This window comes from Pygocentrus nattereri, chromosome 28 (assembly GCF_015220715.1).
Source record: "Pygocentrus nattereri isolate fPygNat1 chromosome 28, fPygNat1.pri, whole genome shotgun sequence".
In the NCBI taxonomy this organism is placed as follows: domain Eukaryota; kingdom Metazoa; phylum Chordata; class Actinopteri; order Characiformes; family Serrasalmidae; genus Pygocentrus; species Pygocentrus nattereri.
The window spans coordinates 25,777,264-25,805,198 of record NC_051238.1 but is presented as its reverse complement, the minus strand read 5'-3'; the positions used below and the strand labels follow the sequence as shown (position 1 = coordinate 25,805,198).

At 39.4% G+C, this 27,935-nt stretch overlaps 2 protein-coding genes across 3 annotated transcripts in view; one reads left to right on the top strand and one right to left on the bottom strand.

Moving 5' to 3' along the window:
• Positions 1–177: 177 nt before the first annotated feature.
• On the bottom strand, positions 178–14,830 carry zgc:100920 (uncharacterized protein LOC445241 homolog). Its single transcript, XM_017714735.2, has 6 exons — positions 14,593–14,830; positions 7,928–8,065; positions 7,614–7,694; positions 4,453–4,650; positions 4,262–4,322; positions 178–2,917 (listed from the first exon to the last, which is right to left on the bottom strand). Exons 1-6 carry the CDS (start codon positions 14,644–14,646, stop codon positions 2,904–2,906), a joined length of 546 nt encoding a protein of 181 aa, XP_017570224.1. The 5' UTR covers positions 14,647–14,830; the 3' UTR covers positions 178–2,903.
• A 9,045-nt stretch (positions 14,831–23,875) lies between these two features.
• si:dkey-70p6.1 (uncharacterized protein LOC570575 homolog) overlaps positions 23,876–27,935 on the top strand; it is a 47,571-nt gene continuing 43,511 nt past the window's right edge. For both annotated transcript variants that reach the window (XM_017714738.2, XM_017714736.2), the window contains exon 1: positions 23,876–24,205. The gene's annotated coding sequence lies outside the window, so the exon portion shown is untranslated. The remainder of the gene's footprint in view (positions 24,206–27,935) is intronic.

The following is a 27,935-nucleotide window of genomic DNA, read 5'->3' as shown; positions in this document are numbered from 1 at the left end:
GAATATAAAGTAGCACAGCTACTGCGTTATAAAGGTTGGTTGTTTTAATCTCAGTTTATGCGCTGCTGGGGTTGTGAAACCTGCAGAGTCAAGCACTTTTCAAAGTGTGCCACTTCAACACATGATGTAAAGCTAGGAAGAGGATGTAAAAGATAATGAACCCTCGGGAGAGTTACCTTCCTCATAGAGTGCCTGCAGTTTAATTTCTCCAGAGTGCTTATAGAGCTTGTGTGTGAGAGAGGAGCAGTAGTGGGTAAAAAGAGGTACAGGTTCTGTATTAAACACCACATCATTTATCAATTAGAAGACAATATCACTATTAAATCTCACACAGCAAACACAAAGTGGTTATGAAGACTGTACCAGCAGTGGATGCCAATGGAATATAGATACTGTTGTGGTTGGGTGGCCTGATGGTCCATATTCTGATAAGACTAGTTTAAAAATAATTTTAACAAAATATACTACATAAAAAAAAAATAATTATTTAATACACACCACATGACTACACACAGTAACAGTTATTGGCAAGTTCAAATGAGACACAATGATCACACTTTAACATTTACAGTCCTAAAGGTTACTTGTTGAATTTGGTCAATTATGAAATTCCCAAAAAATGGGATAATATGTGTAATTCAAATAAAAACAGAAAGCAGTGACTTGACCTGTACTGAAATAAAAACAGTTTAAAGACAGTATGTTTCATGTTTTACTTGATCAACTTGATTGTTTCTGTAAACATGCTCATTCTGAGATTGATGTCTGTAGTATGTTCCAAAAAAATTCTGGGACCGGGGCGATTTAAGAACTGGTGTATTATAAATTGTTCCAAAACCATCTTAAAGAGATGATGCATGGGTTGAAACTCGCCACTTTGCCAAAAATGCATCAACCAATGATCCAACAGTTTTTCACTAAATCAACAAGTGATTTGCCAATAAGTGTTAGAGTATTTCACTCTCTACAGTGCATAATATCATAAAAAATGACAGGAAACCCAGGCAAAATCTCTGTGCTTAAAAGACAAGTGAATATATGTGACCTTCGATCCTTCACACATTTCTGCTTTACTGTATGCTTCCATGAAGGAATTCACCACATGGATTTGCTGCATGCACAAATGCCCATACAGATTGTACTATGCACAGCAGAAGCCACATGTCAATAAAACTCCAGAAACACCACTGACTTCTCTGGCCTCAGGCTCATCTGAAATGGACTGATGCACAGTGCAATCATGTATTGTGTTCTGACGAGTCACCCAGTCAGGTTACTTACGGAAATAATGGACATTGTGTCCCAGATTGTTACCAGCATAAAGTTCAAAAGTCAGGCTCTGGCATGGGGGTGTAACTTGCACATCTGAAGGCACCATTAACCCAGTAAGACATGTACACAATTTGGGGCAACATATGCTGCATTCTAAACAAAGTCCTTTTCAGGGACTTCCATGTTTATTTCACCAAGCCACATTCTGCACGTTACAACAGCACGACTGCATAATCAGAAAGTATGGGTGCTAGACTGGCCTTCCTGCAGTCAAGATCTTTCTCTAAAAAATGTAAAATACAACAACAAAGGGCCAGTGTGGTTGCACAACTGAAAACTTGTATACTGGAAGAACGGCCAAAAATCAATGGCTATCCTTAAACCATTATCTGCAATTTCCCCCTGGGATCAATAAAGGAATCTGAATCTGAGAAGACTAATTAAAAGAGATCATATAACACGTTCCTGTTCCAACATTTTTGGAATGTGTTGCAGGCATCAAATTTGTAAAGAGTGTGTATTTACAGAAAAAATAAAAGTTAAAGGTAAAACATCAAACATTGTATTTTTGTACTGTTTTCAATGTAATATGATAATTAGAATGTACCAATCCCAGATTTCTGCTCTTATTAGTATCTCACATACTGTCCCAACTTTTTTGGAAACAGGGTATCTACATGTTAAATTGCATCAATAATAAAATTAAAGGTGGACCTCAGTAAATCAGCCTATAGGTGACACTGCATTAAGACACATGCAACCCGAGCATTCTCACTCTAGCCACTAGGTGTCTCTAGCAATTCCTCAACTTTAGGTGATTAGGAAACTTGCACTGTCTATAAGGTTTATAGTTGGGACTGGACTATTACTTTTTAGCAGGAGTGTGCACATTTGTTTATAACAATAAAAAGCACTATTAGCATCAAAATCAAACTACTTGTTCACCAACACTTTCTTTCACAACTGACAGACAAAGATAAAGTAATAGCAAGTGTACATTAATATTGACTAAAAGGTCATTCGTTACAATACGCAGCTGACGTCTGCTTATTAAATTTACTATTTACATATTTCAAGAGATTAAAATAAAGAAAATGCTTAATTCTGGCTCTACATATAATCCCATGTTGGCCTTCATTTACAAAAAAAATGTGCACACATACAAGCATATTGCCAACTCTTATTACTTTCACAAGTAGTTCACGTCTATTGCTGTCAACATCTATGTGTGAAAAAACACAACCGAATAATTTTCAGAATATCTCCAAAAAATATACTTGTCTTATGATGAGAGATTCAATAAAAATATGAGTTAGGAAAACTAATTTCTGCATCACATACATGTTCAGTTGATATGTCAAAAGTGATGTTAAATATGTGGACGTTGCTCTCTTTTCTCAGATATGGCACAGTCCTTGGGTTTTACAGGCTGTCTATAATAGAAAGGTAATTAAGCCAGGATTAAGTGCACAAATGGGTCTAAAACACAAACATGAGTCATTTATCAGGTGACTGTTTTTCATAGGTTACTGCTCCTTCAAGGTTTTTAGAGAAATGGCTCCATCCTTTCTTCCTTGTTCTTTTCTTCCACGTGCTCCTGCTTCATTTGATATTTGTCTGCTAGACACTCCTCATTTATACAGGTCTGAAATAAGAAGACAACAGGGTAAACATAAATAGACACACAGACCACACTTTTGTCGCAGAACACGGTGCCAGTCCGGCTGCTCATTTTTAGCTTTGATTTGTATTCAGTTCTTTATTTTCTGAGCTTTAGTTTAGCTTTTATGTCTTGAACATAGATTACTATTATAACTAGAACTACACCATAGAACTACACCATATTGCATAGAGGCGATACTTCAAGAGATCTTTACAATACGCAACTGTTTAGCCCTAACATTGCGTTAAAAATGATGATATATGTGTGATACGATATATAATGGTGACTTAATAACATGGCGTGGCTCATGTCAAGGATTAGCCAATAGATTTGGTTGCATTAAACAGATACCTTGACTTTTCAAAACACTCACACACTTATCAGCAACCGAGACAGGTGAGGTTGCTTACAGCAACAAGTGATTGGTTAGAAGCCAATTTGCATATTGTAGCCTCTGTAATACTGCACAAAGCATAAATATGCAGTTATGCAAATATATTTTGATGAAAGCTACTCATAAAGCATCTTAAAGTCTTTGTATAAATGAAATGTCAATAGTCAACTGGTATATAACATGGCAAATTAAAAGCGCAGTATTGAATCTGATTTTTCATTTTGAGCTCAACACTTTATATATGAGTGGGAATTTAAATGTAAACATACAAATACGCTGCCATTTCACATAATACATTTTTATTTTGATATGCTTCCATAATCACTGCCATTGTAAAGTTTGTTTTTTTCCACATTGCACCATTTCACATCAAAACATCTACAAACGCCTATTCTTTACATCTCAATGATTTTATGATTTTAATAATTGATGGATTTCCTCTTTAAAAATAAACATTCTAAATAACTCCTGCCTTAGATGTTCAATTATAGGGAAAAAAAGCTTTAGTAGCTATAGAACCTTATAGAACCTTTAGCTCCTTTAACTTCAGAAAGGTTGTTCACACTCACACGTCTCATTTCTGAAAACAGTTCTTTAAAGAACCAAGGTTATTTAGAGAACCAAATGCAGTTCTTCTCTGACATCAATCTAAAAGCTCAGTCTAGCATTTTACACTAGATTTGAGTTCCTTCTGTGGTGTATAAATTGTTTTACAATAGTTTTGAGATTTTTTTGGCTTAAATCGTATTTTAAAAAGCCATTTATGGTACATGCAGTGGATTTTAAGGCAAAACACTGATAACATTCTCATTCTCTGGTTAGTCTACAAGCGGAAAGCAACAGAACACAGAACAGTAGAGAAAATGAAAGTTTTATGATGAAGAAACTATCAAAAGACATTACAAAGGGGCCAGCTAGCTTCATTCACTTACACGTGTCCTCTTCTTCACTGAAGACGCTTACCACATAGCAGCCAAACACGAATCCCAGCAGCTGTGAGTGAACACAGAGATGAAACCGTTCATTGACGCTCGTGAACAATCTAGTGCACGTGTGTGTTTGGTGGTAGCAGTGGCTGCAGTAACTTGGAATAACCTGTGAACTCTGAGCAAACTGTACTCACAGAAATGACCAGTTGCAATGCACTGTGGAGAACCTCAATGTACTGGTACTCCAGCACACAGCCCAGAGTGGAGATCAGTGCCGGACTGTCTTCACCCTGCCATTTAGCTGCTGGCAGGTCCTTGTTCTCACAGCCTGGCCCGTTGTCCTTCCACCAGGACCCATGTGAGGACAGCCCCAGAGACATGTAGTCACTCTCCTAAACAATACAGAGAGAGCTCACCATAAGTGTTCTATGTACTCAGGGTTAGGATGTAATGGAATACAAGTACTAACAATATGTATTCAGAATAAGTATCTACGTTATTTCGTAGCGGTATTCAGAATACAGGTACTGTTTACATTTTAGGAGAATGCTTTCAGAATACTTATCCAGTAAAATAAAAAAAAATACAATATTCAAAAGAAAAACCATCAATGGCTTGTCTATGAACTACTGTAGAATCAGCACACAACACGCTCGTTAGACACATTCTGAAGAGGGCTTCAACTAATGGCTTCTTTCCAAACACTGAAGCACCTACTAAAGCCTCAGTAGACCGATGAATCAATGTAATAATCAGTTATTAATCTCCCTGCTAAAAACTGAGTGGACCGATAAATCTGTGATGACCTGTTATTAATCTCAGTGCGGAGTAGACAGATAAATCCTTGAGATATTCAGTAATTCATTTTAATGAGGGATGATCAAAATAATCATCTCCTCAGTAATTAACATGTTTGCAAGTGATAAGTTTAACATCAGTGTTGTGGACTGGTCACATGAAGAAAACTGCCAACCAGTTTTCCAAATGTATTCTATAAATACACTGAATACATTACTCTGTATACACTGTAATGGAATATGTTACTGAACACATTTAAGACAGTGTAGTCAGCCATCACTACTTTCTACTTTGCCCAACCGTATATATACTGTAAGTATAGGCTATATGGAGCGGGCTTATTGGAAAATGACCGTTAAGACATGATACATAGGCTGAAATTGTATTGTAGCAAGTACAGCGGTGAATAACTGTATATTTCTTAAAGCGTAAGTAAGAGTAAGAGTAATTCATTCACTATGAACATTTTGTGAATGTAGCCTGTAAATTCAACAGGCTGATTATTTAGTTAATAATCCTAAGACCTGTTTGCCAATAAATGCAATGAATTGCCAAGTAACTAGTATGTAACTAACATGTAACCTGCATTTCATGAAATGTTATTTTTCTAGTTATATACGGTATAGAAGATCATTTTGGAGATTATTTTTATATATATTTAAAGTATATAATAATAAACAACACTGCATTTTCTGTGCCATTTCATGAGTAGGTTACAGATTAGTGTAATCTTCCATCAAAGAAATTGTAGATCCTAGGTCTCTGCTGTTTTAGGGAACTTTTTGACAGACACTAAGTGATTATACAAGCTGCTGTATATACAAGCGATTCTAATTGCTAGCTAGTTTCCCCCTCACATGATGCTACCAAGCTGGGAGGGGAAGGTTAGCACATACTTCCTCCAAGACATGTTAAGCGCCACAGCATCTTCTTGACAATGCTGCTAACACAACATCACCGGCCAGCTCAGCATGCTTGGAGGAGAACGGTAACTTTTAATACTATCATATCAGTTAACAGGCATGTTGGCTAACATCGCACTGATATGATGGTGGGACAGGGGAGGTCATCCTACATTTACATTTACATTTATGGCATTTGGCTGACGCTCTTATCCAGAGCGACTTACAATTTCATCATTTTACATAGGGAGGCCAAGGTGGTGTTAGGAGTCTTGCCCAAGGACTTTTATTGGTTTAGTGTAGGGTGTTTGCCCAGGTGGGGGACTGAACCCCAGTCTACAGTATAGAAGGCAGAGGTGTTAACCACTACACTAATCAACCACAACCTCATCCTACCACCCCAAAGAGCTTAATGTCCGTTCGAGGGTACTAACTGGACACCAGATAGCAGAGCTCAAAAACAGACACCTGGCAACCCTATTAACACACAAAGATATGGTAAACTAACATGCCATATCTCCAGGCCACTTATAAACCACACATTGCTAAATTTGAGACATTCTGAGCTGCTGACTTTGATCAAAACAATTATTCGTAAATATATCCAACACATTAGCAGCTGTCCTAATATATATTATATATTTTAATTAAGACACACTATCATCATGGATATAAACCGGCATTTGCATGGCACCCAGCACACCCACACCAGCTGCTGAGTGTTACAGACTGTGTGTGCTCCAATGTGTGTGAGGAATCTGGGAGGAGAGATGGGGTGTCCATAGGGCAGGGACACAAAGACAAGTGAGAAAGACATGCACAGCCGGCCAGCTGGATATGGACAATGGTCATAACCAAGAACGTGAGTGCACAAACAGTTTTTCAAAATGACCCACACACAAAAAAAAACAGACATACATGAGGATTTTTTATAACTTAGATAGATGCTATGAAAGTTACTTTGTTATATAACAAAACTTGGTATATTATTTTTTATGGCTTTTTATTATGTACAGCACTACATGTATATACGCATGTAATATGACCTGAATTAGCTACCTCGCCCCAATGTTACTGTGCCTAACACACTCATATCTAATGTATTACTACCATGTTGGTATTTCTGTTATGCTGAGAATGGTCCACAACCCAAATAATCTACTCAGTGGTGGGCTTGTAGTGGTCCTTTTCCTTTCCCTTGCCACAGCTTATAAGCTCTGTAGCAATAAATTTGCTATAGCCAGTAAACTACAAAGTGCACCTACATGGTTCACATATTTACACGGTACAAGGTGTATGTAATAAACTGGTGAACATGAATTAATGCTTGTTAATTAATGTGTTGGGGTGGACAATATGACAATACTTTACTGTTAATGTGATTCGTCACAATACACTTTTCTGAAAACATTGTGGAGCATAACTTATTCTCTTCAATTTTGTTTGCCGTAGTATGTGAAACATTTAATAAAAGTCATTATATTCATAGCTTATGATTTTTAAATATTTATTACTGCGCCGTTCTTATCAAGTTTCAGAAAAACTAAATATTGTGATTATGTATAATGAAAATATGTTGTGCTTTTTTTTTTTTTTTTTTTTTTATACCATATCACCCACCTCCAATGTGAGTGGTGAAAAGCAGGTGCTCTTACCTTAGAAAGTCCTCCCAAATCAAGATAGAGGCAACAGATGAAGATATTCCATGTCACCCAGAAAACAGTCCAGACTACATACTAGGAAGGAATAGGATACATCAACATTCAAGTCTAGTCATTTTAACTGGCACTGTCATATAAATTACTGCAATTAACAGTTTAATTCTCATAATTACTTTATTCAATGCAACTAATAAATTACAAGTGTAGAGTGATCAGATTAGCTATCTTGTTTCCTAGATGACAGATACGGCTTAAGCTCAAATACACAAACGTTACAAACAAACATTTAAAATATACACTTTACATACCAGTATAACATAGCGGGGGTGGTACTGGATGGTCCCAAACAGTCCAAGTATGACCACAATAATATGGAGAAAGTTAATCAGGATCGGAGCCCACTGGTAACCTAGAAAATCAAATGCCTGCCTCTCCAAAGCAGTGATCTAGAGGGATGGAAAGAGAGAAAGATTCCATTAAAAATTATGTGTTAAAAACACATAATCTGGTTTGGGATGTAACGGAATACAGGTATTGGGAATACATGTTCAGAATACAGAATTTAAGTATCTGCAATCAGTCTAAGCTACATTTTCTGAAGGCAGCATTCAGAATACAGTTACCACAGTAAATGTTTTAGGAGAATAACTGCCCATCAAATTTCAAAAATACATAAAAGACACCATCAATGATTATTTATGATTATTTTTTTGTTTAATGTTTACTACTATTTCACAATCAGTGCACAGCATCTAAAAATATACTCTAAAGAGCTCAAAAACATCATCTTTATGACCACTAAAGTTCCTGCTAAAGCCTGAGTAGACTGATAAATCAATGTGATGAGCCAGCTATTAATTAGAGTGCTTGAAAAAGCCAAACCGCTTAACATACAGACTCCGTTCAAACTGCGTTTCGAAGGCCTTGGTGCTGTGACTTATGCTCTGTATGTTTGGAGTCGATCAGATTGGCAGTTTTTAATAAAATTAAGTTTAAAAATTAAAAACCTCCCATAAGAATGAATGACAGACTGTTCAGAACTTCAGATTCTAACTGACATCGATGACGTCACAGCAGGCCACTCAGTCTCACAGACACAGCCGATCACGCAGGGAATCTGCTTTAAAATCCTTAAACTTTCACCTAGAAACTCCATTCTAGTTTTAAATGGTAGAGAAACTTGTCCTTTCTGAGACCTCAAAATATCTCATCACTTCATCAATTAGCTTTGGAGTTATTAGCGTTTGGCACTAGGCACAGAAAACCCCATTCACTCCCATGTAAATTTCTCAAAATCAGAATCCGCTTATTTCAAGATTTTCTCTTTTTAACTTGCCATAACTCAGACATTTTCTTCTCAATACACACAACGTTACACCAAAATAATCCTCAAGGGGTCATATCTTATACTATATAACTGGTTAAGCGATAGAGTACACATTTCCCGAGTTATGACTGTTTGTTCAGAGGAAGCAAATTGGACTCAAACAAGGCTTCTCCACTAAGAGCTGCATAATAACAGTGTGACAGTTCATTTGAATGACTCCCCACCCACCCCCAACCCCCCCCCCCCCCCCCCCCCAAACACATACATCTCACTCTCGTACACACACCACACAGACAGACACATACCTAAGGAGGTGTGGTTCACATACACAGAAACACACACAAACACACACACTCTTGCAGCTCTTTTCAAGCACTCTTGCAGTTCCTTCACGAAATGCACATCTAGTTTCAACATTACTAATCACTTTTGAGGGATGATTGAACTGAACAGTCATCTCAGTAGTGATGTTCACAAGTAGCTTTGGTGATGTACGGGATTCATGCTTGTGTTTTGTGGTAAGCTACATATATTTCCATCAACTGAAAATCACACAGCTATCCACTTTATAGTCAAATTTAGTTATTGGGATATGATGAATTGTTTGTTTAGTTTATGACATGGTAGTGCAATTATTAGAGCAGCAGTAGATTAATGGACAGAGCCAAAATAATGTTCATGCAACATATTCTAAATATATTGTAAATGCATTCTTAATATGTTACTTTTTATGTGCTGTAATGGAATACGTAAGCCATGTTATCTGTCAAAATTATTGGCTGTAAATTCCATCACTGAACTGATAATCATAATAATTAAACTGTTGAACAGCTGATGTGTCCTACACCCTAATATATGATGTTCCCAGTTACACCCTCCCAGATCAAGAGAGACTGACATATGTGTCCTGATCTCAGTGATCCTAAAGACCTCCATCTCCACTGGGTCTCCAGAGATGCAAAAAGAATCCCCTGCCTTTATTTTTCCACATGCTAGCTTTTCACTCAAGGTTGCCTAGGTAACAGAGCCAAGGGGGTACAATGCACGTGACGGAGAAAGAGAGAGAGAGCGGGAGATAGATGGGTGGGGGAGATTTTTACTTCGAGGTCAGCCACTTGATCACTCATCTGAGAGGTGATGGGTGTACAACTGGGAGGGGTCCTGTTCTTTTTCATATAGCTCTACAGCAATCATAAAACCAGGCCTTTGGCTGTCTCCACCCATCCCCCCATACACACACACACACACCTCCCTCTGTCTCTTGCCATTACAGTGAGGCTGCTTTCTATAGCAGCAAGTCTCAGAGGTTCTGCCTTTGATCAACAATTGACACCACATTTAGGTCACAGACCACAGAAATGTGTCCTAAACAAAGTGGCTCAATGGTACATGAACATGCAGATCTGAACATTAACATGAATTGCATCAACACATGTAATAAGAATAAGATAATCGTGTCAGTGAGCTGATAACAATGATAAATGTAGATGTTACTTGGTTCTATAGGATTTCTTAATTGTGATACTGGCCTTTGCAAATACAGATAAACTAACAAATGTACATAATCTTGGTCAAAATAATGCAGGCTGGTCTTTAGCCAGGTTACAGCAAAGGTTATTTAAAGTTACATCACAACAGCAATATCTAGCTACATGATCAGATTGTGAAATTTCCTCTGTCTCATGAAGGCCTACATGGTGCAGTGCGACTATAATGGAGCATCACTGACTGAATGATCAGAATGTCAATTAGATTTGTGCAGGTGGACACTGCATAAAGGCTAGAAACCCTCGAGGTCCGTCTTAGGTGCACGTACCAGCTTGGATGAATGAAGACGCAGAGCACTGAATACCAAGGATGCACAATGAAATCAGAGTCCTATCAGTTTTGGCTGATTGGACTGATGCTTAGATTTGACGGACAGTTTAAAAGGATATTTCATGACGTGTTTATTGTACTCTGGAAGAGCAGAACTACTGTAGGCCTACTGTGTTAACATGCCTAATTTTTTCATTATACTGCATTTGTAATCCTACAGAAATAAATGTATAATTTCACTTTAATGCTAATCCAATTTAATTCTGTCCCACGTTTATCTCTACAATTCTGTTACTGTGCAATACTGCGCAAAAGCCTGAGACCATGAGAAACAGAGAGTGCAACCAACTTCTAAGACTGAACTTTAGATGGTGGAAAAATATCCCTGCAGATGTCTTCACTGAAGTCTCGCAAAAAGAACAACTGTAATAAAAGCAAAAGATGGGCACAGTAAGTACTGAAAATGGTGATATTACATTTAGTGTTGACGGTTTGGGTGTAACTTTCTGTTAAATCTATTTCCTGATTTTTTTAACACTCAAAAAACTTTGTGGCTGTTTTGACTGGACTAAATAAATGAAAGGCTGGTCTTTTTTCACAGCACTGTATGTGTTACCATTGTCTTCAACATCGGTATGATTCCAAAATGACCATATCATCCCTACTAAATATCAGGCATAAATAAATCTATACTTAAATTTATATTTAGATTCGATAACCAGTGTGGTGTGTACTGTGGTTCTTTCCCATTTCCTATAGAGATAAACTGAATACCTGATTTTTTTTTTTACTTTGGTACTAAATTATTTGCATGCTTATGCTTACTTACACTAGACCTACAAATGAATGACCTAACCAAGGAAGCCATCAAGGAACAGCTGACCTCATTCCACTCAAACTCACACAGTACAGCTTCCACAACATCCCAGCTCTGCCTCAGACCCATAACATGTTTATTAAAAATTCATTGTACTACAACAGTTCACGAAATGCCAGGGCAAGAAAATACCTACTGGAGAGGGCGCCCACTGAGACTGCTATAAAATTCACTATATTATAGTGCTATATTGTACACACACCCTTGGACATGTAATATGCACAATGCTAATTATTTATGCATAAATAAACTCAGTAATAGTAAAGCTGATCTTTTAACCAAATTAAACAATGATGTAAACTAACAGAGGAAAGAATTGATGCTGGAGAAAAACATACTTTGTCCTTTATACATACCACATACAGAAAATCAACTACTCGAAGATAACTACAGCCAAATTTTGCCAAACAGGCCAAGCAGAGTTGTGTAACCTGAGTCCAGTTACTTGGACTATAGTTACAGTTACTTGGACTATAGTTACAGTTACTTGGACTATAGTTAGTGTCCCTTTTTGTAGAATTTCTACAGTTGCAAACAATTCAGTTTTGATCCACTAGTGGACTAATGCAGACTAGTTTACCGAGAGATGTTACTGCATGGACAGCATGTCAAGTCTCAGTATTCACTGGTGAGCAAAACTGTGGTGTGCTTTTTAGATTTATAGAAGGAAGCAACATTTTGGGGGAAAGAATTACAAATTTTTGGAATTTGTCAAGACTATCAAGCAATGTAATAATTCAAACTAAAGTCAACCAGAAATCAAAAATAACCTTCTTTACTTTGTGAGTTCATGCCCTGCCCATATTAACACCTTTAAATCCCAGCCTTGTTACATACTAAGGCTTATTATTCAGCAAGCACAGGGACTTGGACTTGGACAATGAAAACTGGTTGAGCTTTTCTCAGCTGGGAGTCCCAGGACCTTTTAAGGGGTAAAGCATGATTCATCATGTCACACCATTTAAAAGACAAAGTTCTTCATTTTCCTGTAAACTTTGATTGAAGTGACTACAAAAATACACTAAAAATTCATACATCACATAAATTGTATATATTCCACCAACACAATTACTGTGGTTCATTTTATATACTTTTTTGCAAGAATTGTGTGTTGATCTAATTTAATTTATTCAATGTACACATTTCAATCCAGTGTTCAATCAAAGCGGCACGTCGTGTTTCACCTTCACCCTTTTCCACTCAACAATATGTTATAGTATGGAAGGAATATGTGTTACGGTTTCTGACTCACACCGACTTCAAGCCATAGCCCTATTAGACAACTGTGTGAAAAAGAATACATACAAAGAGGAAGGTTTGAGTCACAGACTGATGGATCATGTGAGTCACATATAATCTCTTAAATGTGAGAAAAAAGTTCTGCAGAGTATCTTAATATGTTAGTGTAGTGAGACGAACTGCAGCCCTTTCTAGAGTATCAGTCTGTTACCAGCAGAGCCCTAACAGGTTCACAATTACAATCAACAAAATGTGGTCGTTAACTGATTTCACAGAAAGGGATGATGTGGAAGAGAAAAATGCAACACATTCAAATGCCACTTTCCCTCAAGCTCGCCACTGAATAGGCTGGAACGAATAGGCTCTGGCTCGAGCGCACACGATTACTCAAATTCCTCACTTTTGAACCTCCATTCATCCCTTCATTAAACTGCATGTCCAAACACATTTTTTCTTAATGATGGCAGAAGTTTTTTTTTTCCCTCACATCATAAAACTCACTGGCAACAGCCACATAATACAATCCCAATAATTACTGCTGTCTGAAACGGCAGTTGCCTCATGGTTAGGTTATGACAACATGAAGACAGATGCAAAGATGGGCTTAATCTACACTACCATTCAAAAGTTTGGACACATGCTCTTATGGAAGGCTTTGATTTGGGAACACATTTGCACAGAGGCACCAAAGTTACAGGTTGAATTTGTTAAAGATGCTAATTTAATTCACAATCGAGTCTGGGTTTTTGGATCAAAATGTCTAAGTATATGAAAAAAAATCCACATTCTGTTAGATGCGTCCAAACTTTTGCCTGTTTTTGATCAAATTATAATGTTTAAAAATGATAACATTTACAAAAACTGAAAAAAACCTTATTCAAGCACGCATTTTTGTTGTACCTCCTTTAAAAAGATGGTTCTCCAAGGGTTCTTTAGTAAAGGCGATGGTTCTATTTAGAACCATGAGCTTAATTTCATGCTTAAATAGTTCTTTGCATGGTGACGTTTCTTCAGATCGATGGAGAATGTGCTGCACACGGTTCTTCTATTGTTACAATGTCAAACTTGCAACACTAGAAGAACCCTTTTGGTGCAATACTAGAACCATGTTCAGAAAGGGTCTACATAGAACCGATATATTCTCCATCAATCTGAAGAACCATTTCACCACGCAAAAACTATTTAGGCATGAAATGATTCTATACAGAACCCATGGTAAACAGAACCCGTTCCTTACTAAAGAACCCTTGAAGAACCATCTTTTCTTAATTGTGTGTATTTGATTGCTGAAAACTGGGTTTCTTGAGTCAGCACCTCTCTTCACTCATTGAAAGTGGTTGAAAACGGGTCTGCAAACTAATTTACCTCTTAACAAGACACCCAAAAGTTTTTTTTCCCCCAATTTAATTAGTAGGAGTTGTACTTGCTGCTGTTTTGTTGTTAGCAGTTACTGCGACACTGGATTGTTGGCCACTACACTAATCACAATCGCCGGTCATCTCAAACAATGAACTGCTGCGACGTCTTCAAAGAAGCCCGTTGTGTTCTGATAACCACCACCACGCCTCTACCAGCCCCCAAAGCCCCCCAGACAAGCAAAGCCTGAGCAAAACTTGCAGGAACAGGCTCCCGCCTCTAATTAGTCTGTTTGGTGAGACATTAACTTACTCGTAGACTAAGAAACGCTTCTGTTTTCGAAACGCGTGTCTTACCAGTTGAACAGTGCACAGGAGGATCAGCACACATCTCCCTGAGCAGCACCCCATTCTCCTCACCAACAACAGCAGTCCGCGCAAAATAACGAGCCAGGGCTGTGGTTCAGCTATAAATCCTAAAGAACATTAATCCGCTAGATTCATTTTCAGCGAGTCTTACATTCACGTCCAAACACAACCAGAGCTGGAGCTGCGTCGGTGAGGACCGAGAACACAATCAAAACACAGGCTCTGAAAACAGTGGGCGGGGCCTGGCTGGGTGGGGAGGCGCGGCGGTGCCCGCTGGGCGGGGCTAAGGCCTTGTTAGTGGACGAAGCGTCACTCAGGATGAGAATGAAAGGTTTGAGGTGCCTCAGCCCCCTAATTAGCACCCCTCACCCCAAAGGCAGCGCAGACTGAGGTAGTGGCTGTTTTAAAAAATTACACGTGGTACACTAAAATATGTTTCTTCAGCCAAGACACCTCCTATTCAGAAAAACTGCATAGTGCATTTATTAAATAAATCTAAAAATGTAAGAAAATTATCTTATTTAATGTATGTAAAATACATTTTGTACACACACACACACACACACACACACACACACACACACACACACTAGGCTATGTTTACATAGCAGGAAAATGTACGTGCCATTTTTACGGCGAACTCGACCACATTGTGGGTGATGCGTCCAGCTGTCCACTACTGAATCTTTATAATTCTTCCTGTGATGCTGGTGAAGACGACATTGAAAGCTCCAGCAGTGACAGTTGTTTGCTATATATGTATATATATATATATATATATATATATATATATATATATATATATATACATATATATATGCAGTATTCAACATAATCCCTGAAAAGCTGGCCTCCAAGCTTCAGAACCTTGACTTCAGTCACAATCTCTGCACTTGGATACTGGACTTTCTGACCAGTCGCCCTCAGTCAATCAGGCTGGGGACATACAGTCCTCCTCACTGGGGGGCTCACCTCAGGGCTGTGTACTGAGCCCACTCTCTCTTTACCTATAATTGCGTTCCTATCCACAATACAAATACTATCAAACATGCAAACGACACCACAATGATAGGGCTGATCTCGGCCAGTGACGAGTCTGCCTACAGAGAGGAGGTACAGCGCCTAGCCGAGTGGTGTTCAGACAACGGCCTAGCTCTTAACACCTGCAAGACCGTGGAGGTCATCCTCGACTTCAGGAAAGGCAGGGACACATCTTCTTACACATTGTTCACTTTACATAGCATTAGATAGAATGTGAAGCCTCTACACTACCTGGCCGATGGCATCTGCCACTGACTACTGCTATACGGTCAATGTTTACTGACTGCACACGTCACATTATACTGCAGCATTCCCGCCATGAATACTGGCAGTTTTGTACTGCAGTATTCCAACTCCAGAACTTGCACATACAGAAAGGCTGCATCTAAGCTGTACATAAGCTGTCGGTCTCTATTTTTATGTAATCTTACTCAGTTTTTTTTTTCTTTTTTTGATTTAGGTAGTTTGTAACGAAGTGCATGCTAAATCTCGTTTTACCCATATAATGACAATAAAGGTCTTCGTATTATTTCTCTATTATTTTGTAAATTTGTGCTGCTTAATTTTCATTTCTCTGTACTGCAGTCTGATCTCCCCTCTTGCTCTCTGACGTGATTAAATTGGCTAGTTGAATTTCCTTCATGTTACTGGATTGGATGATTGAATTTTCATGCTTGCAACACTGCAAACTGATTATCTTATTCAGTTTTCCCTCCTGCACCTTGACTGACTAGTCAAATTTCACCATTCACCATTTCTTGCTTACACTGTGGGGTGCAGCGAGTGACTGTAATGCCTAGTTCCAATCCTTGTGGTCTTGCAGCCTTAATGCGTGCTTTCAAATCAGAGCCTGCCCCTTTAGCAAGGCCAGATCATTGCAGACCTCTCAGCATGGGACTGTCTCAGGACTCCTGTGAAATCTTCATGATGCGATTATGAAGGGACTGAAATCACTGCTATAGCTATTTCAGAGAAATGCAGGAGGAACAGAAAAGAGGGAAGATGTGAATGAAAATTCCAGTGTAAATTAAAATTTGGTCATTTTGTAGCCTTTTAAAGCTTTGCACCCAGAATTAATGTGTGCACTTGACCATTTAAACAGCAGCTTTGTGAAGAGAGATAACTTTGTGTTCGAGCCTGTAACCGTGTGATGAGAGAGATCACTTCTCCTTTTTTCCATTCCTTCAAAATGCTGGAACTTAGGGCTCAGGGCAAAAATTGTGACAGGGCACTTGTATGTCACCTCATGAACTAAAACACTCAGCAGAAAGTGGGGCAGTAGACGTCTAGCAGGGTTGAAGGATTATTTACACCAGGGCTGCCCATAGGCTTTGCCACAAAATAATATTATTTACATTTGTAATGCAATTATTTAATGTTTGGTCATTTTTCGAACGCTATTTAATGTCACATCTCAAGGACATACTGAGACATTCTGTGTCCCTAATCTGGAGGCTCCTAAACCCCCCTTTTCAATGCCCTAACACATTCATTATGAAAGAGAAATGCATACCTCTAAAAGTTTTTAACAGTGACATTTATAAGAACAAAACGATCTAAATTCACAGACACATCCATATATGACCTCCCTCCACTAGCAACCCTTACTGGGAGGTTAGGCTAGATAAAATAAAAAGCAGCTAAAGCTGACCGTAACTAACCACACACATGTGAAGCCATATGGGTGATGCTAGATGCAGTGTAAAAAACTCTCCTGTGAAACTACAAAGGTCCATCATATTTATCAAGCTCAATTAAGCATGTTTTCCTTTTACTGTCATTTGCAATCATACTTGTGGGGCCCCCTGGTGGCCAGGACCCTGAGCTACAGCCTTTATTGGCTTCTACTGACAAATGGACAGCCTTGCTGACAGCAAACATCTATGAATCCCCGTTTAAGGCTATTTCAACAATTTTATTATGGATGTTATTTTAAAACATAGATGGAATTAAACTGTCTAGATCTCCTGGCACAGGAGAGCTGAATCACACAATTAGTAACAAAGAACAATAAAATACTACAGAACCACATCTACAGAACAGTAGCAGGCAGTATGTCTTACTATGAGTACTATGCAGTAATTACCTCTTATTAGAGGTAAGAAATTGACATTTTGATCTATTTATTTATTGTTTTCTAGCCTGGGTGCACCTCTCTAAAAGATTTAATGGCTACGCTGAGGAGGGCAGAGGTATTGGCAGCTTTGCAGCCCACTAAAGATGAATTATGTTTTCTCCTGCTGTGGAATTGAACTAGGCAACATTTTAGCTTTCAGTATGATGCACTTTATCTCTGAGCTATTCACGGTCACTATTGATCACAGCCTGAATCGAAGAATTGTGCAAAAAAGCACTGTTAGCATATTTCACTGCAGCTTTGTCAAAAAGAATGTGCACACACACACACACACACACACACACACACACACACACATACACAATTGAGCTCTGTTCTGGCTATTATGTTTTATGCTTTATTAAGAGATCTTAGCTTAAGCACTCCTTCATGCAGCTTACATTTTCTACATGAACTGGAGAGTACACAAAAACAACATCTACATGCTATATTTAACTGTTTTGTTCTTAAAAGTCAGGAAAATTCAGTTTCTCCTAATATGGACCCTCTAAATAATTACATTAAAAAATTAATCACTTTTTTATTATTACCTTTTATTTATATCCCAAGACAAAGGAGCTAAATAATACAAATCTAAACTAATATATGTGACCCTTTAAACGTTAAGGGCCTGTATATAGGCCCACACTTCAGCTCCTCATAACTATTACTATAAAACATAGCTATTATGTTCATTGTAGTTACAGAATGTAACAGGGAGTGGGGATGAGGCGGACACAAGTGTGGAGAAAAGCAAAATCCAGGGTCATGGTCGATAAAGTCCAGGGTCATAGAGCCAACACGAGGAGATCGATGGGCAGACATTGCTCAAAGAACATACATATATCCAACACAATCCAACATCAAACAATCAGCACAAAGACCAACATACATCCATACAAAGACCTGCAACCACACAGGGGAAAACACAGGGCTGAAAAACAACACAGGTTGAAACGCAGGTGGGAACAATTATGGGCGGAGTCACAAAACAAAGGGCCGGACTGGGAACCAAAACAAAAAGCATGTGGACTAGACCAAAACACAACAGGAACACATGGACAGGACTGGGAGGGGCCAATCATGACACAGAATAATTCATAATCGTTTCTACATTATATGTCTCATGTCACGATTGGCCCCTCCCAGTCCTGTCCAAGTGTTCTTTGTTTTGTTTTTTTAGTCCAGCCCCCTCGTTTCATGACTCCACCCCTGATTGTTTCCACCTGTGTTCCCACCTGTTCCTCATGTATTTAAAGCCTGTGTTTTCCCATGTCTGGTCGCTGGTCTTTGTACTGGTCTTTTTACTGCTTGATTCTGGTTTCTGTCGTGTCTGCCCCCCAGTCAATCTGTGTTGGCTCTATGACCCTGGACCGTTTAGACTATGACCCTGGATTTGCCCATAATAAACGCCGCTTATCTCCGCATATTCGTCCGCCACCTCGCTCCCCGGCATTACATCTCAATAGGTTTAATCATACGACAGAAACAGAGTAGTGTCTGCTGAGCTCTCTTGGACAATGCCAACTACAGATTAGAATTAGAGACGACATATTGATATCAGTGAGTATTAATATTGTGGATCAGAAATTAGAGGGAAAAACAAAACCAATTCTGTCCAGTTCAGTATGAAATCTAACCTGAAATAGCACTTTCCCACATGGTGTGATGTGATGATGTTGTGTGTGTAGTTCTTCCTGTGGGGTAACAGAGTGTTTGAGTAATTTGGATATGATAGCTTACTTTTAGATGCTACTCTTAAGTGAAGTGCTCCCATTAAAAATAGCTCATTTTAAATTTTATTAAAGAAGAAATAACAGATTGGTATAAGCATCAACATCAGATGATACTCAAGTTTTCAATATTTACATTTTCTGAAAAGAAAAATCATCTTCTTGTGTCATCTTTAATTAGAATATTCATGCAAGTTCCCAGACTCTTGCAGTACCACCTGCATTTATCATCGGAGAGTGATATGGTTCTGTTGTGCTCTTTCTGTGCTTTTAGCCTAAAACAAAATATTAAAAGAGGGGTGAGAAACAGCAGAGCACAAGAAAAGAGTGGGAAAAAATAGATATTGATATAGAATAAATATTAAAAATAGATATAGAATATAGGTAACTGTGGAAAAAAACTGTTATAGAATAAAAAGTGAAATAACCTGGTCCACTTTAAATTTGAGTTCACAGAATCTCCATTAGTATGTAAATAACACAGATTACACACAATTATCATATTATCTGAACAGTATTGGTAAACTACTTAAGGTTGTGATAGCATAAAGTTTAAACTATTTATAGAATAAAGTTTTAAATCTCAAACACAATATTTTTAAGTACATTCGTGGCAGAGAAGTACATATAGGGTGTTGTGCTGTGCAAGAAAGTGAAAGAAAATGTGAGACTTGGAATTTGATTGGTTCTTCCGATTGTAAAATTTAAGAACTAATTAATTAATTAACTTGTTAATTAATTAACTCGATAGGCCTTGCCTTGTTAGGACTGGTTAGACTGATTAAGAATTGTTATGAGCTGATTACAGATTTTTATCATTTACAGACTCCTCAAGCTTTGTCCAATAACCATGGACTAAACTCTAAACAGCTGGCTGAGGATCTGAAGCTGATCTGAAACTGAAGATCCAAAATGTAATTCAGAGATAGCAATTCGACAGAACTGAGGATGACAAGGCAAGATCTGAAAGACCAAGAAAACCCTCAGATAGAACTGCTCACAGTCTGGTCAGAAAGGCAAAGCAAAACCCCCACATGACCGCACAGAACCTGCAGGAAGAGTTAGCTGACGCAGGAGTGATGCCTGCACTGTTCTACATGATCTGCACGAAAGAATCATTAGATAGAAACTTTACCTGCGTCCTCATTGCAAAGGTCAACATCTGACAACATCTAGTTAAGCCAGAGGCATTTTAGAAATAGCGCAGGAAATCTGTAAAACAAGACAACAAAGACATCTAGCTGGGAACAGATGTTGTTTGTAAGCTGTGATACCTGCCGAAAGGGGAAAACAAATAACTGGGCATTAACATTTGCAGGGAAATGTATATATTTTAAAACACTTGCTGCAGACATTGTGTAAAGTTATAACAAAACTTTTTTTGATTTATCACTATTTTACCTTTATATATCTCTGAGTTTGTAAACTTGATGTTAACAATCATCACTGGTCATTTTGTATAGTAAAAATACATATTTTCTTTGTCCAAATTGCAACCCTCGATTACTGTCATTACCACTGTGAAGAAATCTCCACAAAAATTTCTCCACAATCCACCACTTTACATTCCACCACGGTGAATGGCCTGTTTACCTCTTAATGATTGTATTATGCAGAAAATTGGAATTTCTGTTTAATTCCTTCAAGTCCCAGGGTTACATACTAAGGCTTATTATTTTGTAATTACAGTGTCTTCATACAAACTGGCTGAGCTATCTTAGACTATTCTTAGATAGGGCCCACCAGTTGTGCCTGGCTGCTTAAGGTGTTGATGTAATTAATTAAACACTAATGATTATATCAGGTCCAGTGATATCAATACCTACATTACAACGATCCCTTCAAATTTTTTAACAAATGCACACACTACAGTCTGTTTGCAATGGCCTGATGAATGTTTTGTACACGATTCGTGTTCAGCATGTGCAGGAACACACGGCTCCAGATGGACAGCGAGGCAGACTGTTGTTTGTGCTGAGCTTCCAGTTTTAATCCCCTACGGTCCTTCACCTTGCTGTTTTGGTACATAGCCATGGACTAAACTCCATAGTCCAACTTATTCTCACTGATTTACCCCCCAAGGTGTGTACTAGCATGTCCAGCACAAACCCCTACCTGCAGACAACAAGGCACCCTTCAGCCCTAATGCATATGAGCAGCAGTGAGTCAGCAAAGCAGCCAGCCGTCACACTGGACCAGTCATAAACGCAGCATGTGGTGTGCTCTAACACAACAAGTAATGCCAAAGATATTGACTGCTTTTCACTGTTGATTGCTTTCGCTAAGTAGTGGCAGAGATGTGGGTGGGGTCATTTTGGCCTGCAACTGGACCATAAGGAAGACAAGCAGTTTGGCACATCTCTACAGAAATGCATGCATCGCCTAAATGTTATGACTACTGAAAATGAGTCAGCAAAAGGCAATCAACACTATTATCAGACATTGTTCCCAGGCAAAAGAGGCATTTTAGGTATCATCTCTTCTCCTTCTTTTAAGACAGAGGCATGTCTAGCATATATGTGCTGTTTATAGAACATCTTAAAGCACCCATGTCATGAAAAAAATGAAAGGTTGTGGAATCTGAGCTGCCATTCTCAAATTAATTATTTTTGTGATGTGATGAAAACATGCATTTGCGTATAAATATATATATATATATATATATATATATATATATATATATATATATATATATATATATATATATGTATATATTCAAGCTACAACAGTTAAGCCTCACTCATTCATGCTGAAGTCATATAGAGTGCATCAAACCAGACTGCTTTTGGAATGAGGCAACATACAGGGTACGGGGGTCTTTAACATAAATCCTATGTTTGATGTACCAAAAATATTCTTCATTTTTACACGGCTGTTCTCCAACCTCTCTGTTTCTGTTACTGTGTCTTTAAGACGGGTATATGTAAATTACCTCTATTCTGATTGGCTGCCCTGTATTGCACCTCTTTCAAAAAGCTGAAACACCTCCTGTAACATCAGTATGAATAGGCAGTGCTAAACCTCTGTTGGCTGAAAAGATGAATATATGTAAATGGGTCCATTTTTGTGACGTGAATGCAGTGGATGCAGTGAATTCAAAACAGGCTGGTTCTGCAGCTTAAATGTTTCATATATAGACTGAAGTGCAGGGTACACTGTGAAACTTTGTGTTTACATATTACATCAAACTCATTTATCTCAAAATAAGTGTGGGTTTCCCATTTTATGTGCCTTTTAATACATAAGAAGAGGCTGAAAATGGATTAATAATGGTTTTGATACATAAATGTCATCAGTTGACCTGAGAGAAAATCATGGACCTAAGAAGCAGCAGACCTGATGATAAAGGGCCCTTTAAGGTTTTCATTTTAATCTGACAGGGTGATAAAGAGTGGGGAACAATTCTGTCAGGGGCTTTTCAGAATTGAGTGTTAACTCCTTAATTTTTATCTTGTGTCTACGTACCACTACACCACAACAACAGGAGTAGGAGAGACAGTAGGAATAGAAGAGACAAGCAGGCGTCGTGAATCTCGTAGGTATCATTGTGCACTTTAAAGTGGAACGACACCGATTCTTCAACATTTCTGCACAATTAAATGGTTACCATCTCAACAATGTCATCCAGAGTGGTTTGATGTAAAATGCTTCATTTTAGTGAAACTTATCAAGTTAGAATGGTTAACAGTGGTGGTGATAGGAACCAGATGTCTGGCATGTTTAATTGCCTCTAAAAACTTCTTTACAGAGAATTATTATATGAAACGGTGATGATTACGCTGCCTCATGTCTGATACATTGTTTCACTGTAGTTTTGTAATAAAGTTTTTGATCTAAAATGTATGTTAATCAATTCATGGGGGAAGGATGCAAGAAAGGCGTTGTAAGGCAAAATAGGCAACAGAAAACCTCCTTTTCCAAACTGACCGCTATTTTGCCATCATCAGCTTTAGATTTAAAAAAAAAACAAACAACAAAAAAAACCAAAACAAACAAAAAAAACCGATTCTGGATAGTAAATAAACTGGCTGTACTTGCCCTGCAGACATCAGGACCCCTGGTTCCTATCACCACCACTGTAAAGACATATAGGTCTGTAAGTTACTCTACAAATGAACCATTTCACATCAAACCTTTCCAAATGACTCATTTCTCAACCCTTGAATGATGCAGAATCCCCCTTTATGTGTGCACGTGAAAAACCCTGGTGGTTTCCTAGCGGTTGTACGGCGCGCAGCTGCGCATCACGTACACTACACGACGTCCTGTTTATGTCAAATAACCGCGGTTCCTCTGAGCGTCACTAGAGGGCGCGCCACGCAGATGCCATTAGAGCGCTGTCACATGGTAACGTCGCCCCAGCAAGAGCGAGAGACCGGGCAGGAGGAGGAGGAGGAGGAGGAGCAGGAGGATCCCGAGCTTCAGTCAGTGGACGACGCGCTGACACGATTCTCCGCGATTCTAAAATAACGTGGAGCAGCGCGAGCAGCCCGTTCCCCAGTCTTCGCTCTGCCAGGGAAGCCGAACAATGGGAACGCTCCGAGCCCGTGATGTCAAACGGCACGCCGCGCGCGCGTTCCCCGCCACGTACGATCCCGAGCGCGTCGCGGAGAACTGAGTGATGGTGACGGAGGGCCACGGGGAGCCAGAGCGATTTTCAGCCGCAGAGAGAGGCCAGCAGGGCGGACACCCCCTTCCGTCTCTAACCTGAGTGAGTACATCTGCGTGTGTGCGTGTGTGTGTGCGCGCGTGCCAGGACGTCGCTTTCCCTCAGCCTCAGTGCCACCTGCACTAATACGGCTCCGAATAATAGGACTGCTCCAGTTGCTCCTACCAGGGGCGTCTGATCCCCACATGCTGGCGCATCCTCAGCACAGCGCAGTGTGTCAGCGATAGAGAGCTCAGTCCCTGGCTCCGTCTGAAACCCAACGACACGTGTGCAGCAGCTGAATGGATCTGCATTGCCCTTTGTGATTACACGACCCCCCCCCCTCCAAGGACCCTGTGTTGTTAAAGCCAAGGTAGACACATTTTCTGCTTGGCCTCCTGGTCTGTAGTGTTACTAGTGCTGTCATTCAGCCCTGCAGCGATAGAGCTGATTCATTCAGGTCCCATTCTCCAGCTGCCTTGTTTTTTTTTTTTGCAGCGGTAGCCAGGCGCCGCTTTGCTTATTTCTGCTGGGCGCGCCGTGATTGGTGGGTCTGAAGCCGAGCGAGCGACGAATGGCGAGCGCCGCAGATCGCCACATATTCCAAGGCGTGAAACAATGGCGTGAAGCCTGGTCAGTCCTGCACTGAGGCATGCCCTGCTCTGGCGTTTATAAGCCTTATGGCAGTGGTGGTGGTGGTGGTGGTGCATGCAAGGTTTGGCTGATGTGCTCACGCGCCACCTTGCTTTTGCCTCTAACCTGTTGGGTGCAGGTGACTGGCAGGACTGCAGTCCATATAGTCGGGTGGGTTTAGGGTTCCGGGGGTCTAGGCAGAAGACAGGACTACGGCCTCCTGAATGCACAGGTTTAAATGAGTTGATTTTTTTGGGGCACAAAATTATACCATGGCAAGTGAAGTCATCTTCAAACAAGTCATCGTTATGTTAACTGCTCAATCAAGATAGGGTCGCACTTTAAATCAAGTCGATATGTCTAATAAATGTCTTTTTGGGACCGTTGAAAGAGTATTATGCGATTATTTAACTTATTTCTAGAACATTTTAGTGAAGTGATTTTATTAAGTCCAATTATTTCACTGTATTGTCAGATCATTTTGCTCGTTTTAGGAAACGATGCCAAAGGTTTTCTGCCCTGTTAGTGAGACAGTTTGGTAGAGTGTAACAAAGTAAAGCAATGGGACATGAGACTTTTACCAGGATTACGTTTTAAGAGAAGTAGTAGGAACTTCGCTGGATTACTTTTTTTTTTGAGGAGTTACTCCAGCACTGTGGCTCTCTATAGTAACATTAATGCTAGCCTTATGTACGGTCTGCTGAGCCTGTGCAGTATCTCTGTTCTGAATGGAAAGAAGCAGAATTAGCTGTGGGAGCCTCTTTTTGCATGTATCTGCTGCACGTAACACTCAGAAATGCACACTGAAGCTCCTCCTCTACATAACGTGGCTCATCACTTAGTTGCCTTGCTCACAGAAGTCTGTCTTCACTCAGTTGCGTCATCACATAATAACATGGGTCCATCATAACAATGACTAGGGGGTGGGGCTGCATTGAAATGACCAAAATAATAGCCACAATCGCAAATGGCATCTGTTTTCAAATGTATTTATTACATATTCATTTATTTAACAACAGGTACAGTATATCTGAATTGGATGTCACGGGGGCCCTAAGCAGTTGCCTAGCCTTGCCTAATGCAAAGACCACCTCTGCATACAGACTGTTAGAGCTGCTGGGGTTGAAGGTCCAGTGTAAGACCAGAGCTGAAAAGGGGGCACAGTTGGTGGTGTGAAATTTGAATGCGGTGAATGTTCTAGTAGTGATTCTTATACACTTAGACCTGAATTTGAACCCCTTAAATCCTAAGGGCCTGTATACAGCTTGCTGTTGCTCACTCTTATATGTCATTTTCATAGTGCTTTCTGAATAATAAACGTCTCAAGAATAATAACTTATAATAATCTTAGAATCCAAAGGCTAATGTTATTTGCCAAAAGGAATTCATTTGGCAAAATGAAAAGACCCCACAGTATCAAAGTCTTCAAGAGGCGTTCCGGACTGAAACTAGCATTTAATATGTCCTATGTGATGTTACATAATATGCTATAGCACAGAGTCGCACCCCTCTACCTCACTGGTTTGACAGCATTCACATTATTTCCCTTTTGTGTTTTCATTCATCAGTGTTCTCTCACTACAATACCCAGCATGCATTATGCAAATACATCATACACCCACTGGGAATCCCACACAGCAATAAAGAAATCCTGGCTGCTAGTTTAGACTCTGATGCAGAGCCTAATAAATACAGATGTGATGTTTGGTTTCCTACCAGTAAAACTAGTTATCTGGCTTCCTTTTGCATTTGCCAGATTGTGACGATAAAGGCATTTCAAACAGGCCTTGAGTATCTGGCGCAAAGACCTTGTAGTTTTTTTAAAAGGTCCTCCTACCTTCCTCGAGGATACATCATCAGTAAGGAGTTTTACCGGTCTTTAAATAGGAAATCTCACTCTAGGACAGTGGTCACCAACCCTCCTTCTAGGGAGCTCTACCTTCCTGGAAGTATCACCTTCAGTCTGTTTCTAACACCCCCTCCAGCTAACCAAGGAGGCATCTAAAGGCAAGAATTACATTTACAGCATTTAGCAGACGCTCTTATCCAGAGCGACCTACAAGTAGTGCTTTGTCTATCTAGAGAAAGTATCTTTGCTAGTTACCGATAGGTTAGAGAAAGCCAGTCCTGAGCTCAGATACTGCTAAGAAACAAAAGTCACTGTTGATACCCAGAGGAAAGGAACAGAGTTGAACACAGAACAGTGCAATACAATTAGAGTTAGATTAGCAATAGAATTAACAATAGAATTAGGTTCATCAGGTGGGGTCTATTAAGGTTGGAGCTGAGCTTTGCAGGAAGCTAGATCTCCAGGAGCAGGGTTGGTGCCCACTGCTCGAGAGACTAGTATAACACCACTGTAGGAGGCGAGTAGACATGTTCACAGGTGTAGTAATGGTTATATTTCTTATTTTAGACAGAGTGCCTCGATATGTTTTTCTATCAATCTAGGGACTGCAAATAGCAGTAAACAGCCAGACCCCCACACATAATGAGAACTGAAGTAGAGAGAGGAGACAGTGTGTGAAATGACTCAGAAAGCATTAGGGCCAAGCTGCTCAATCATATAAACTTCCAGTTGACTGGTGGGGACTGGAGGAAACGTGCTTCCTCTGTCCATGAGTAAGGGGGAATATCTTGACCAGGGCAGTCAATGAGAGAGAGGAGTCTATACATGAAGTGTCAAACCTTAAAAAAGGAATCCTTTCTAAGAGGTTGAAAGAACTCTGTTGTTAGTAAACATGCCTTGAGAAACCAGACGCTCTAAACTGACTCTGTTGTGTGAAAATGTTATGGAAAATGATGACCTCTGCCAGTGTAGGTGTGCTTGAGCAGGTGAAATATGAGCAGGTAGGTGGACCAGCTAGACAATGTGGACTCCATGCTCAAAACATGTATTTGCAGTTAGTATGAGCCCCCACAACATTCACCCACACAAGGCATTCCAAATCCCAGAGGGGAACCAGGCACTCCCTGGTACAAGGTCCAGATAAGAACAGCAGGCATATGTCTCAATTCTGCAGGAGGATAAGAGGGAAACATTATAAACAGTCTTATCTTGGATATAATCTTCTAGGAGAAACCTTTAATTGGTATAGAACATTGCCATTGTGTGGAGGTTCTTCAATTTAAAGCAGTTACTTTAAACCATGCCAAGCAT

Bases quoted from the DNA above. Each gene is read 5' to 3' on its own strand.
- zgc:100920 (XM_017714735.2), bottom strand. From the start codon at position 14,646: ATGGGGTGCTGCTCAGGGAGATGTGTGCTGATCCTCCTGTGCACTGTT. The intron at 8,066-14,592 runs GTAAGACACGCG...CCATCCCTCTAG, and splicing joins TCCTGTGCACTGTTCAACTG to ATCACTGCTTTGGAGAGGCA. The intron at 4,651-7,613 runs GTAAGAGCACCT...TGTATTGTTTAG, and splicing joins ATTTGGGAGGACTTTCTAAG to GAGAGTGACTACATGTCTCT.